At 31.6% G+C, this 14207-nt stretch overlaps 2 protein-coding genes across 2 annotated transcripts in view; both read right to left on the bottom strand.

The window, feature by feature from the left end:
• Nucleotides 1-1353: 1353 nt before the first annotated feature.
• LOC134834465 (malignant T-cell-amplified sequence 1 homolog) lies at nt 1354-2438 on the bottom strand. Its single transcript, XM_063849159.1, has 4 exons — nt 2362-2438; nt 2007-2159; nt 1639-1944; nt 1354-1578 (listed from the first exon to the last, which is right to left on the bottom strand). The coding sequence occupies exons 1-4, from the start codon at nt 2370-2372 to the stop codon at nt 1497-1499; spliced, it is 552 nt and encodes a 183-aa protein (XP_063705229.1). The 5' UTR covers nt 2373-2438; the 3' UTR covers nt 1354-1496.
• A 2340-nt stretch (nt 2439-4778) lies between these two features.
• Nucleotides 4779-14207, bottom strand: part of LOC134833201 (neurogenic locus Notch protein) — an 89559-nt gene continuing 80130 nt past the window's right edge. The window contains exons 8-12 of the mRNA XM_063847441.1: nt 10429-13160; nt 7135-9753; nt 6344-6551; nt 5941-6282; nt 4779-5170 (exon numbers count right to left, since the gene is read on the bottom strand). Coding sequence (XP_063703511.1) covers nt 4794-5170; nt 5941-6282; nt 6344-6551; nt 7135-9753; nt 10429-13160 — 6278 coding nt within the window. The 3' untranslated portion in view covers nt 4779-4793. The remainder of the gene's footprint in view (nt 5171-5940; nt 6283-6343; nt 6552-7134; nt 9754-10428; nt 13161-14207) is intronic.

Below are 14207 nucleotides of genomic sequence, written 5' to 3'. Positions count from 1 at the left end.
TGAATAAAATGATAAATTTAACACATTTCTCATATTTAATTCTTAAAAAAAATTTTTTTCAACATTTTTAATCAATCATTTAATTTTTTTTTTATATAATACTTGAAGTTTTAATTTTTTAAAAAATATTTTTATGACTTTCTAAAAAAGTTAAAATTATATTTTGTTAAAATTAATTAATTAAAAAAAATTAATTAAAATAAAATAATTATTAATTAATTAAAAAAAAAAATTAATAATTAATTTTTTTTTTAATTAATTTTGAATTAAAATTAAAATAAAAATAATTTTTTTAAAATGAAAATATGATAAATATTGAAACAAATTTACTTGTTGCATCAGCCTAAAAAAATTAATTAAATAAATAAAATTTTATTGATGACAAACCCAAATGTTGATACAATAAAAATAAATGTTAACTAATAAAAAAAATAATAATTAATAAAAAAATGCAAAATTTAAGCAGAAATTGATAATTAAATTAAGATTAAAAAAAAAGAAAATCATGATATTAATCGTTAAGCCTTATTTTCGACAATTTATTACGATAAGTTATGAATACCGTCAGAGTGATAAGTTCTAGTTTTGTATCGGAAGGACAGAAAAAATATATTAATATGAGAAAAGTGTAAGTTTCGTTACCTACCCAGAAAGTAAGAAAGATTTGTAATAATTTGAACCAAAAATTCATTGCTGGTAATTTTTTTAAGCTTAATTTTGTGTTTAATTTTAAGTTTCTCAGTTTTTGAACCAGTTGATAAGACAAAAAATTAATTTTTAAGTTAAATTAAGTTTTTTACGTGCATTTATTAATTTTTGTGAATTTTTAAAAAAAATTTTATTTAATTTTTTTTTTATTCTAATCAATTTTGTGTAATATTTTCGCTTTTTTGTACTAAATTTTTGATATTTATAAGAAAAAATGATAAAAATGTGTTATTTTAATTAATTGCAGAACAATAAAAAATAAATAAAGAGAAAAAGGAAAATTATATTGATAAAGTTGTAACAATAAATTATTTTTTTTTATTCCATATCCGACATCGACATCAAATTTTTTGTTAATTTCGGCTTAATTTGTAACTTTAACGTACTAAAAAATCCTCTTTTTTGCTCTTATGTGATTTGCTGCCATTCAAAGGCCATAAAACGAGCCAAAAACGAGCTTAAAATGATTATTTTTGATGAAAAGGTAAGAAAAAGTGTAAAATTTACCTCTGAAATTATAGAATCTAGGACAAAAATAAAAAAAAGTTATTTTTGAGCAAAATTCTGTCAAAATTTAAACTGAAAAACTTTTAAAAAAAATCAAAAAAATTGACATTAGATAAAAATTTTTCAAAATTTCCTGTCGATTTCACAAAAAATTTTTTTTTTTGTTTAAAATTTATTTTGCTCATCAATATTTCACAGTATAAAACATGTTTGAGGTCTGTTGTTTAAACATTGATCCACGATCCAGTTGGGTTTTTATGCGAAAAATTTCAATAAATTGCCTATTTTACGGGTTTCATTTGCCACAAGCCGTCGTTCAAGTAATGACAGTTTTCCACTCCGATTCCTTTATTGATTTTTTTGCTAAAAAAATTATTTAAAAATTAATTTTTAACCTTTTTTCACGAAATTCAAAGGCCTTACATGTCATCTGTGGATAACGTCGTGATACCTATCGATAACGCAGTCTCCTTTCCTTCTGCCATGATTGCCACTATCGTTCCTTTTTCCAAGGGCGCCGGAATTATCGCGCCTGGCGACGTCAGTCCGGGACACATGATGTTTGCGCCGCTCAGCACGAAGCGAATGGCACCTTTGTCGACCTGCAACGTCGGCAGGAAAAAGGGAAATTTGTGAAATAACCTCAGCGTTGGCATCCAAGGGCCTTCGTAGTGACGGAAAAATAGCTGTTCGCCGACGCCATTGATGAGCAATTCAATGTGATCGTGACTAAAAAGGAGAAAATTTCAGTAAAAACCGAAAAAAAATAATTAAAAAGTTGAATTTTTCACCATTTTACGATTCTAAATGCATCCTTCTTCGGCACAATCAGATCAATGTGTTCCCCTATGTGAGCGTATTGTTCAAGTAATTTATTCCTAATTCCTTTTTGTACGGACGACTTTAGTTGTTGCACACCTGAGATGCTCTCTTTTTCATCAAATCTGCAAAAAATCAAAGGAATTTAGAACATTTTTCATTCAAAATTATTTTTTTTTGTATTTCTGGCAAACACAAAATTTCATCAAATCAAATTTTTCGATTTAAAGTCTTTTCAGAGACATTCTTAAAAATTTTTTAAGTCAATGTTAAGAAAATTGACACAAAATGACAAAAAATGTTGAATAAATCTTAATAATTCCTTACTTTTTGAACATTTTTAATGTTTTTATAAGCAATGTTTTACTTAAATTTGGTTCTTTTTCAGAACTGATGATGATGGTAAAAATGTCAAAAGTTGTGTGCGTTCGAGTTGCTTGTCGAACATAACTAAAAATATATTTTTTATTTGAATAAAATTGACGGTTATTTAAAGTTGAATAAAAATTATTTTTTTGTTTATTTTTTTTTTAATTTTGAATTGAAATAAATTAAATTTTTAAAGTAATTTTAATTAATTAAATTTTTTTCCGAACCTAAAATTGTTAAAGAGACTTTCGAAAATTTTTATCTTTTATCTAATCGATTTTCGTTAAAATAAAAAAAAAATATTTTTAAAAATATAAATTCAATTTTTTTTATATTGTGTATTTTTTAATTTTTTTTTTATATTTAACGATTTTTTCTTAAGAATTTTTTTTTATTATTTTTAATTTTATTTCTTTTGTTTTATTTGAATTTTTTTAAATATTTATTTTTTTTCATTTAAGATTTTTTAAGAATTAATTTTTATTATTTTAAATTTTATTTGATTTTTTTAAATTAAAAAAATATTATTTAATTGATTTTTTTTTTAATTTTTTTTTATTTAGGATTTTTTTAATTTTTTATTTATTTTTTTTTTTCAAATAATTTAATTTTTTTAATTAATTTTTTTTTAAAGATTTAAAAAAAATACATTTTTTTTTCAAGATTTTTTTTAAATTTTTAATTAATTTTTTAAAGTAAAAAAAAAACATTTTTTTTTATTTAATTTTTTTTTAAGAATTAATTTTTATTATTTTTTATTTAATTTCATTTTTTTAATTGTTCTTTAATTGATAAAATTTTATTTCATTTTTTTATAGTAAATTTTATGAAGCCATTTTATTTATACTTATCATCAAAACTTTTTTTTTTAAAAAAAGTAAAGCGACGCCTTTTCTTTTACCCAAAATAATTTCTTGAAAAAAATCTGAAATTTTTGATACAAAAAAACGAAAAAAAAAATTAAAGACAAAATTTTACGATATTTAATCAAAATAATTTCGCTTTATTTGCGTTTTTGTCATTTATATAAAAAAAATCTTATCTCTACAATCTTATCACTAATAATAATAATTATATTGTCTAATATGCTCTTAAATATTTTGTTTTTTCTTACATAAAAATTAAATTATAAAAAGATTTAAGAAAATGAGATTTTATTTTATGGAACGAGATTTATTGAGAGAAAATATTGCATTTGTCTATTGTTTAAAAAATATTTTGATATTCACTGGATCAGAGAGAAAAAATTAAAAATGAGAAAAGTCTGTGTTTGAATTAATTTAATCCTAACATAAGTGGCTTTTACATAAAAAATGCTTTAGTTTTCAATTAAATTATTATTTAACTTTTGTACAGTAAAAAATCCTTAAAATTACTCAAAATAATGCTAAACTTATAATTATGTCAAAATTTCAGTACATTTTATACAATAAAATCTTTTTTTTTGTACCTTAACTCTTAAAATTATTATTTTTTTGAATGAAAAGTCGTATGGAGCCGCCGCAAAGGCAGTTTATTGCAAAATAAATGCAATTTTTTTGAATATTTTTTCTTAAATCTAGTCAAATAATGAGAAAAAAATTTTGAGAACTCAAAAAAATCGCCGAAAAGTTGTCCAAAGAAGAGTCAGTGTAACTTGTAAGTACGTGTCCTTCAATAGATTTATCACTTTGTCACTTTTGACTGTTCGTTCGGCGATTTTTCGAGAATCTCAAAATTTTTTCATATTTTTTATTTATATTTTTTTTGCTAATCACAGACTTATGATACTTATCAAATTAATTTTTTTTTATTTAAATTTTAAAATATTTCAACTAACAATTTTTATATCAAAAAAATTTCTGAGGATAGTCATCTTGCACCTGTTTAATAAAAAATTACTGTCTTTTTTCGCTTGACTGCACCTTTTTTTATTTAATTATTACTCTACTTCGAAAATCACTTTTATGTCTTTCTCGAGTAATTAAAAAAATTAAAAATTTTCTAAAATAAAACAAAAATTGAGTTTTTTTAAGTGATTTCAACGACAAAGACGCGAATTAAGTGGTTGAAATAATTTGTCGTTTCGATCAAATGAAAAAACTCTGAAAACAAAATAAAAAATTTCAAAGGTGACATTAAATAATAAAATAATATAAAATATATAGCACATATTTCTACTATCATCAGTACAAATTACTGTTTCAAAACATTTTTAAAGCACATTTTTTAAAAAAATCTTTTTTTTTTTTTTTTGCTTAAATCTAGGTGAGATGCAGGATAAAATGCCTTTCAACGTCTTAACACAACAAAATATGGGTAAAAATATCATAAAATTAACATTTTATCTATATAAAAAAAAATATTATGAGAGTACAAACAAATATTTACACGAATTTTTCAAAAAGTTTTTAAATGTAAATGGCTTCCGATCCCTGATTGGCTTGATGGTAGATGTTGTTCGCGGGAGACTGAACCTCGCTCCAATCGGATGTGGAATGCGGACTCGATGAGGACCAATGCCCGGGAGATTCGGGTGACGGCGTTGGATAACTGTCGAGCGTTTGTGTGAGATGTTGCGGCGTTACTCCGCCCGTCGAGTGCTGACTTGGCGGCGTGAGATATTGATAAAAGTTTTGCTGTTGCTGCTGTTGTTGATTATTTTGTTGCTGCTGCTGCTGTTGCTGTGACATGGGAGACACCATGTTCATGCCAGCGGGAGATCCAGCGGATGTAGAGGCAGTTTGATTGCTGCCCGGATTGCAACTGTTGCTACTGGTAGATTGACCTGGAATGGAAAAAGAAAGTAAAAATTAGTTATTTAAGTCAGAATAATTTACTAAATTACAAAATTTTCAATTTTTCGAAATTTTTTCAATTTTTCAAAAAAAAAAATCAAAAATGTGCATTGGGTCCAAAATTTAAAATGTGCACTGGGTTAAAAATTTTTAAAAATATACCATGGGATAAAAATTTAATTTTGCATTGGGATAAAATGTAGAAATTAAAAAAAATGTGCATTAGGGTAAAATTTTTTTATAAAGTTCACTGATGAGAAATTTATGAAAATATGCCTTGGGTTAATAAAAATTTGGGTACTGGGTCAAAAATTATGAATGTTAAGTAAATTGAAAAAATGATCATAATTGTAAACTGGGATGTAATTTTTCAATGTTAAATGGGTCGAAAATTTTCAAAATGTTCATTGGGTCAAAAGTTTAAAATGTGCATTGGTGTAAAAATTTAAAAAAACATACAAAAATTTGAAAAAAATTAAAAAATTTAAATTTTGCAATGGGATAAAATTAGAAAAATATACTAAAGATCTAAATTTAAAAAAAATGTGCATCGGGGTGAAAGTTTTCAAAATGTTAATTGATGAGAAATTTTAAAATATGCCATGGGTTCATAATAAAAATGTAAACTAGGCTAAAATCTAGAATATTTAATGGATTGACAACTAAAAAAATTATTAGAATTGTGTATAAAATGTGCATTGGGTCAAGAAAAAATTTTCTCTAAAAAACGATAAAAAATTCAAAATTGTTCAATATTTACCTGACGGACTACAAAATCCAGCAAGTTCAAGTCCATTGGCGTTATATTCAAAGCCCATCTGTTGCATGTTATTCAGCAGTGGACTATTGAGAGACGAGCTACCAGCTTGCTGCTGCTGCATTTGTTGTTGCTGCTGTTGCTGTTGCAAGCTCATTGGTGACAATGTGTTCATCATTGCAGGCGAATTCGCTGCTGAGCTATTTACGCTACTCATGCCATTCGTCGATCCGATGGAATTTAGGGCACTTTGACCGTGCTTTTGCTGCGTGGCATAACGCATCGCTTGGATGTGTGTCGGCGATGTAGGAAGACTTGGGCGTGCCTTTGCAGGAGATGGGGAACCTATTTCGAGAGATTTTGTTAAAAAATTATTTTTTTGAGAGGAATTTGAAAAAAAACTTACCGATATACCCCTGAGGTGATAACGCTAAATTACTTTGTACAGAATGCGGTGGTGATTGGGAGTTGGAATAGGGAGGACTGAGTCCTTGATCGCCTATTGTATGAACGCTGTGTGGGCCTCCTCTTTGTGGCATCATCATATCCTGATACTGACCGAGCGAGTATCCGTAGTTGTCGATGTTGTGAAGGGATTGAATTGATTGAGCACTCTGTAAGTAATTAAATTTTTTTTGTTAAAAATTATTTTTAATCAAAAAAGTTAAATAAATTAAATAGTTAAAAAATAAATAAAATAATTTTTTTTATTTTTTTAATTTTTATAAATTTTATCAAATTAATTTTGAACTTAATTTTTTAAAATTAAATATCAAGTTAAATTATTATTTTTTTTTAAATCATTTAAAAAAAAAAAAATAAATTTATTAGGTAATTTTTCATTTTTTTTTTAAATTTTATCAATTTTTTTTTTAACTAAAATACAGAATTATAATATAAATTAAATTTAAAGAAATAATTTGAAATAAAAAAATGAAATAATTAGTTTAAAATTTTTCTTTAAATTAAAATAATGATTTAAATATTAATTTAATTTTTAAAAAATCATTTTTAAATAAAAAATTAAATTGAATATTTTTTTTAGTTTTTTTCAAAATTTTCATTTAAATTAAATTAATATTTTTTGTATTTTTTTTTTGAATAAAATAAAATTTTAATTTAATTTAATTTTTTAATTAATTAATTTTTTTAACAATTTATTTTTTAATTATTTTTTTTAGAAAATTTCTAACTTACCTTGATACAATCTTCATAACTTGGCGGCTTTTTTGTTCCGACAATTTCGAGGTGATGCTGACTTGTCGCTATCGCGTTCGAGTACATGCTCGCCGAATCGTAGGGACTCGGGATATTAATGAGATTCGATTCCACGGAATTGAGTGCCTCCTCACTAAATTGCATTTCCTGCGGCGACAAGATATTCTGCCCGTTTTTTGTCCCATGCTGCCCATTATTATTGTTATTTTTCGCGCTACTCTTTTGCTGCTTCACACTTTGCTTCCGTCTCAAATTGCCGTCGTTCGCATCGGGACTCGTGGGATTTCCCGCACCCGTTGCCGCCGTCTTTTGCCTCTTCTTCGCCTTCGTTTGTTTCGTCGTGATCACCGTTGGATGCGTTATCATGGTGTGTTGCGCATGCGTTGGCGACCCAATTATCTGTGAATTTGGCATAACCGTCATTATTTGCGGCGATCTAGGAACATGTTCATTCAGGAGACGCACAATGTCGTGATGCAAACGCTCCGAGGCGACATCTAGCGGTAGGCGATCCATGTGATCGGTGATTTCGCGATTGGCGAAATTGTCTAGGAGCGTTTTGGCAGCCTCGAAGGAACCTTCACGCGCAGCGAGGAACAATGGGGTTTCGTCTTTGTCGTCTTGCGCATCACGATTTGCGCCGGAGATCAAGAGAACGTTTACGGCTTCCGTGTTATTTACAGCAGCAGCCCAGTGAAGAGCTGTTTTGCCCGCATTATCGGCAGCATTGATATCCGCATCGGCATTGATCAAGTCTTCAACCATACCTTCGATTGCCAAACGAGCGGCGAGAATTAAAGGAGTTGTTCCGTCGTGCATTCGAGCATTTAGGTTCGTCGCACGATTTCTCAACAAAATTTGGAAAACTCCCATCGCATCGGCAGCTACCGCAGCATGTAACGGGGTTCGTCCCGTATTATCTTGACAATTTGCATCTGCGCCGGCATCCAAAAGACGTTTTGCGGCATCAGCTCGAGCATATCTCGCTGCTAAATGTAAAGAAGTTTCTCCAGTTTTATCCATTGTCGCATTCAATTCCGCTCCTTGTGCCACAAGTTCCGAAATAATTTCCGCTGTACGATCTTCCGTCAATTCTACATCTTCGCCCGTGTCAATGCCTCCGCCACGTACTGCAGCTACCATCAACGGCGTCATACCACCCGGACCTCTTGCTGAAACATCAATTTTTCCATCTTGATGCGTGGGCGGCGTCATCATCGCTTGCGGCAATCTGATATCAGCAACATCCAAATGCGATTGACTCCAAACCCTCGGCTCCGCTTCTTCATAATCCGTAATTCCCGTGTGATCGCTCGAATATCCATGATCCACAGTTCGAATTCGCTTCGGTTGCGGCATTTCCGATTCATCGTCAGACCATTGTTGCGAATGTCCCATATGCCCAGAGTTCATATCCGGATCGATACATGCCAAAGAGCCAGTTTTGTCGAAATTTCGCATTTCTTGTCCGTCAGCACGTCGTCGGTTAGGTCCGCGATTTGTGCCAGCTGACGTAAAGAAGCCTTCGGGGAACCAAGTGACGCCATGAGCGCGTTTTCGTTGCGTTTGAATCAACACCCCAAAGATCGAACAAACGATAATGATGATAATGACGCCGAGCCAAACGTATTTCGCGTTGCCTTGCGCACTGGGATCATCGTCAGGCGTCAAAACACCTCTCACTTGGAATATCGGGAAGTTGTGGGAGATCGAATGTTTCGAAGCCGTAGCTGCCAAATACTCGGCAGCGACATTAACATCTTCGAAACATTCGGCATTCTCCATTAACAAGCATCGCGAGTTGTCAATTTCGAGATAAACTTGAATTCCGGTTTGTCCGATGCTCTCGCTGAACGCCATGTTGTATTTTCGTTGAAGCGTTTCGTAATTCGGAGCCATAGCGTTGCCTTTCCACGGGAAAATCATATCATGCCCATTTTTGTCTTGCTTCACACGAACCGTCGTTCGCAATTGCATGCCCAAGTCACGTAAAAATTGCAACTTTACGTTACGGAATTCCATCAAATCCATAATCAATACGACAGATAACATGCCAGATGCTGTCTTCGGGGGTTCCTTTGACGTTTCGCAATCCAAACCGTCCCAATTGCATCCGGCATTGTTACATCCGTAGTCGCAAAATCCGTTTGCGTAATGTTTCTTGCAGTAACTATCGAAGAGCGGATTGCACGGAGCGACTTTTTGTTCGCAATCGCGACCATCGAAGAGACACGCCGGGTTGTTACACTCTTCGTTGCACGTGCCATCGCCGAAAACTTCCCAACAATTGATTGTCGCGGAGCAATTGCGCCACGGATTGATGCCCAAAGAACAATCGCCGCCATCAAAGTCGCATGCGAAGGTGTTGCATTCTTCGTCGCATCGCATATTGTTCGCCTTTTGTTGGCAACCCTTCTTTTTGCATTGATCACGTTGGTATTCAAGTTCAATTTCGAATATTTCGTAGGGAGTTTTTGATTTGTGGCCATTTTTGGAGTCGGTCCATCCTTTGTAGCTTGGGTCGTAAACGTCGCATGTCTTGCCAGCCCATCGAGGGGGACAGTAGCACTCGAAGTCGCCAAGTTTGTTTTCGCAGAACTGAAAGTAAAGGTAAGAAATTTATTTAAAATGAGTTTTTTTGTTATTAAAAAAAAATTTATAAAATTTTTTTTAAAATTATTTTAAATTTTTTTTTGAAAAGTTTTTTAAAAGTTTACCTACATTTAAATAAAAAAAATTAAATTTTATAAAATATTTAATTTTTTTTTTAAATTTTTCATGATTTTAAAAAAAAAAAAAAATTTTTTTTTTTTCATTAAATTCTTAAATTTACTTTATAATTTTTTTTAAATTATTCTCTTTTTAATTTTTCGAAAATTATTTTTATAATATTTTAATTTTTTTATTTATTTATATATTTTATTTTTTTTTTATTTATTTATAAATTTTAATTTTATTTCTACATGTTTTATTTTTTTAAGTTTTTCTTTCAATTATTTTCATTAAAAATAATATTTTTTCCATACAAAATTTTCTATATAAAATATTCAAATCGAAACCTAATTAAATTAATTTTATAAAAAAAATAAAATATTTAAAAAATTTTAAATAAATAAATTTTTTAAATTTTAAAATATTTTGATAATCAAAAAAAAAAAAAAATAAATAAATAATTAATTATTATTATAAATTTTAGAAAGTTTAAATTCAAACAATTTTTTAAAATAAATTTATAAAATTTAAAAATAAATAAATTTAAAGCATAAAACTTACCGCTCCTCTCTTGCAGGGACTCGAAATACATTCGTCAAAAGTATCAATCTCACAATTGATTCCGCTCGTTCCAACGGGACAAACACAATAATATCCTCCCTCATCGGCAGCTTCGCAAGTTCCCGCAGCACATGGCTTCGAATCGCAATCATGTCCACTAAACTCGCAATTTTTTCCATAAAATCCATCTTGACACAAACAATGATGTCCTTCCTGTTTCGTACTACAAATCCCTCCATTTTGACAGGGACTCGAGGCACAATAATCGACTTTTATTTCGCAATGACGTCCCATATGCCCAGGTTTACAATTACAATGATAATTATTCACGAGTTGAACACAATCCAATGTTCCCGGATTCGAACATGGGTTTGACAAACACTCATTAATGTCACCTTCGCATCGTGATCCAACAAAACCAGGAGGACATCGACATTCGAATCCGCCAACGCGATCGACACACGTTCCATTGTTATGACAAGCGCCCTGCACGCAATCGTCTACGTTGATTTCGCAAATGATTCCCAGCGTGCCCGGAGGACAAGAACACATGAATTGATTGACTAAATCGTGACACGTTCCGCCATTTTGACATGGGTTCGGTTTGCAATCGTCAATATTGAGTTCGCAATTTTGTCCTTGGAAGCCTTCGGGGCAAACACATTGATAAAATCCAATTTTGTCGACACATGTGCCGCCATTTTGACATGGCGTACTTTCACATTCGTTGATTTCTTGTTGGCAATACGACCCAGAATACCCTTGACGACAACGACATCTATGGGAGTTACCGAAATCCTCACAAGTACCATTGTGACACAAAGCACTCAAGGGAACATCTTTTCTTCCGGCAGCATCTTTACAGGAAACCATCTCGACATCGCATAATTTTCCAGTCCATCCGTGTTTACAGAAACATTTGTACGTATTAGCGTTTTGTTCGCATTTCGCGCCATTTTCGCAAGGTTTCTGCCCGCACCAATCGATATATTCGTCGCAATTTTTGCCCGTGTAGCCATAGGAACAGTGACAACTGTAATCTTGTCCCAAATCGTGACAAGTAGCGCCATTTTTACACGGACTTGAATCGCATTTGTTGATTTTGTATTGACAGTTAAGCCCAGTATAGCCGGGACGACAACTGCAATTGTAGCTATTGATGCCATCGATACACGTGCCGCCATTCATACAACTACTTTCGGTGCAATCCTCATCATTTGTTTGACAATTCATGCCAGAGAAGCCCAGAGGACAAGTACAAGTGTAACTATTGACATACTGATTGCACGTGGCGCCATTTTGACAGGGGTTTGACAAACACTCGTTAATGTCAGTTTGACAATTGTTCCCTTCAAAGCCATCGACACACAAACACGTGTAATCTCCGATGCCATCCAAGCAACTTCCGCCATTTTGACACGGATACGAGGCACAGTCGTCAGTATTAATGGTGCAATCTCTTCCTTCATAACCTTTCGCGCAAATACATTGATACGATCCATTCGTGTTTTTGCAAGTAGCTCCATTGCGACATGGGCTCGAGATCGCACACTCGTCAATATCTTCGTCGCATAACCTTCCTGTGAATCCCAGATTACAACTGCATGAAAAATCCAAATAATTCGGGCTGGGAGTACATTTCGCGCCATTTCTGCATCTATTAGGGAGACAAGGATCCATTTTGGTGTCACAATCGCGTCCAGTATAGGGAACTCGACAAACGCATTTGTATCCGTTCACTTGATCGATGCACGATCCTCGATTGCGACATGGGTTCGAAGCACAATCGTCAATATTGATCTCGCAATTTGTTCCTGTATAGCCGGGCATGCATTTGCACGTGTACGAGTTGTGTTTGTCTGTACACAAGCCGCCATGTTGGCATGGATTACTTGCGCATTCGTCGATATCAACTTCGCATCGTTTCCCGCCATATCCCGGAGGACAATGACAAATGAATTGGTTCACGCCATCTTCGCAGCGCCCGCCATTGATGCACGGATTTGAAGCGCATTCGTCAACGTCACTTAAACAACGCGCGTCATAGTATCCACGAGGACATTCGCATCGGAAACTGTTGACCATATCGATACAAACTCCGCCATTTGCACAAGGATCTGACGCGCATTCATTTATATCCGTTTCGCAATGCAATCCAGTGTAGCCCGGGACACATTTACACGTGTATTTATTGATGCCATCGATGCACGAAGCTCCATTACGACATGGGTTGCTGTGACATTCGTTTACATTCACTTCGCAATTGATACCTGAAGTGCCCGGCGAACAACGACAACGATATCCGTCGATCAAGTCTTCGCAATAACCTCCGTACTGGCAGGGATTCGATTCGCATTCGTTAATTTGGGTTTGACACAAATTTCCGGTATAGCCGGGATTGCAAACGCACGTGAAGCTGTTCTCGCCGTCGATGCAGTCGCCACGATGGCAAGGATTTGAAGCGCAGTCGTCAATGTTGTTCTCGCAACTGAGTCCCGTGTAACCAGGAGGACATTCGCAGGAGTAAGCGGCGATTAAATCATGACAAATTCCGCCGTGTTGGCAAGGTTGAGACTTGCAATCGTCAATGTTGATCTGACAACGATTCCCTTCGAAGCCCGGTTGGCAGGAACATTTGAAGGAATTGATCATGTCGCGACAAACGCCGCCATTGAGACAGGGATTTGTGCTGCATTCGTCGATGTCGATTTCGCATTGGGTTCCGGTGAATCCTAAAAAGGTAAAAAAAAATTTATTAATTTAAATTAAATTTTAATTTAAAATTTATTCATTAATTAAATTAATTTTCAATTTTTTTCTTAATTAACTTTCAATTTTTTCCGCTAATTTTACTTGATTATTTTTTTATTTCAAAAAAATAATAAAAATTAAATTAATAATTTTAATAAAAAAAAAATAAATAATGTAATTTAATTATTTTATTTAAATTAATTATTTAAAAATTTTAAATTAAAATAAATTATTAAAAATCAATTATTTAATTTTTTTTAAATTAAAAAATTTTTTTAAAAGTAAATAATTTAATTTAATTTTATAAAATTATTTTTTTTACTTAAATAATTTTATTGAATTATTAAAAAAATTAATAAAAATAATTAAATAAATTTAAAATAATTATTAAAAAATTAAATATAAAAAAAATAATTCGATACAAAAAAAAAAAAATTGAAAATTAAATTTATTTTAAATAATTTTTTTTCATTCACATTAATTTTTTTTATTGATAAATCTTTTTTTTTCAGCAGATGTTTGAAGAAAAAATACCGCAATTTATTTAAATGACACTTGATCGAAGTGATCATAATGCAAAATTATGTTTGACCTAAAAATCAAGTCCACTGAAGTAATCAAATGTAACATGACAACTTTTTACAAAAAACATGTTAAATTTAACTTTTTTTTTCAGAATTCAGAACCAAAAAAAAAGTTGTTTAGTTATTTAATTCAGAATTCAGAACAAAAATCCTCGATCCAGCCAACGATTAGTCATGCCGGACATAAATACCTTCACACAAAGGAATGGCTTCGATCAATTATGATGTATTATTCGATCGTGTCGTGTTTTCCGTACCGATTGTCGTCGTCGCTGTTTGTCGTTAATCGTGTAAGGAGAGAAGCTAACATGATTGCCATTCACGAAACATGTGCTCTTTGAAAGTGTTTCGCGTTGTAAATGCACTTACGATGTTATTTTGCAAAATGTTCATAAATGCTGTTAGATTGATTGTGCCTGCTCTTTTTCGTTTGTTACCCATTTG

Source organism: Culicoides brevitarsis, chromosome 3 (genome assembly GCF_036172545.1).
Source record: "Culicoides brevitarsis isolate CSIRO-B50_1 chromosome 3, AGI_CSIRO_Cbre_v1, whole genome shotgun sequence".
NCBI lineage: Eukaryota > Metazoa > Arthropoda > Insecta > Diptera > Ceratopogonidae > Culicoides > Culicoides brevitarsis.
Note: the sequence above shows the minus strand (reverse complement) of the source record. Positions and strands in the feature narration are given on the sequence as shown.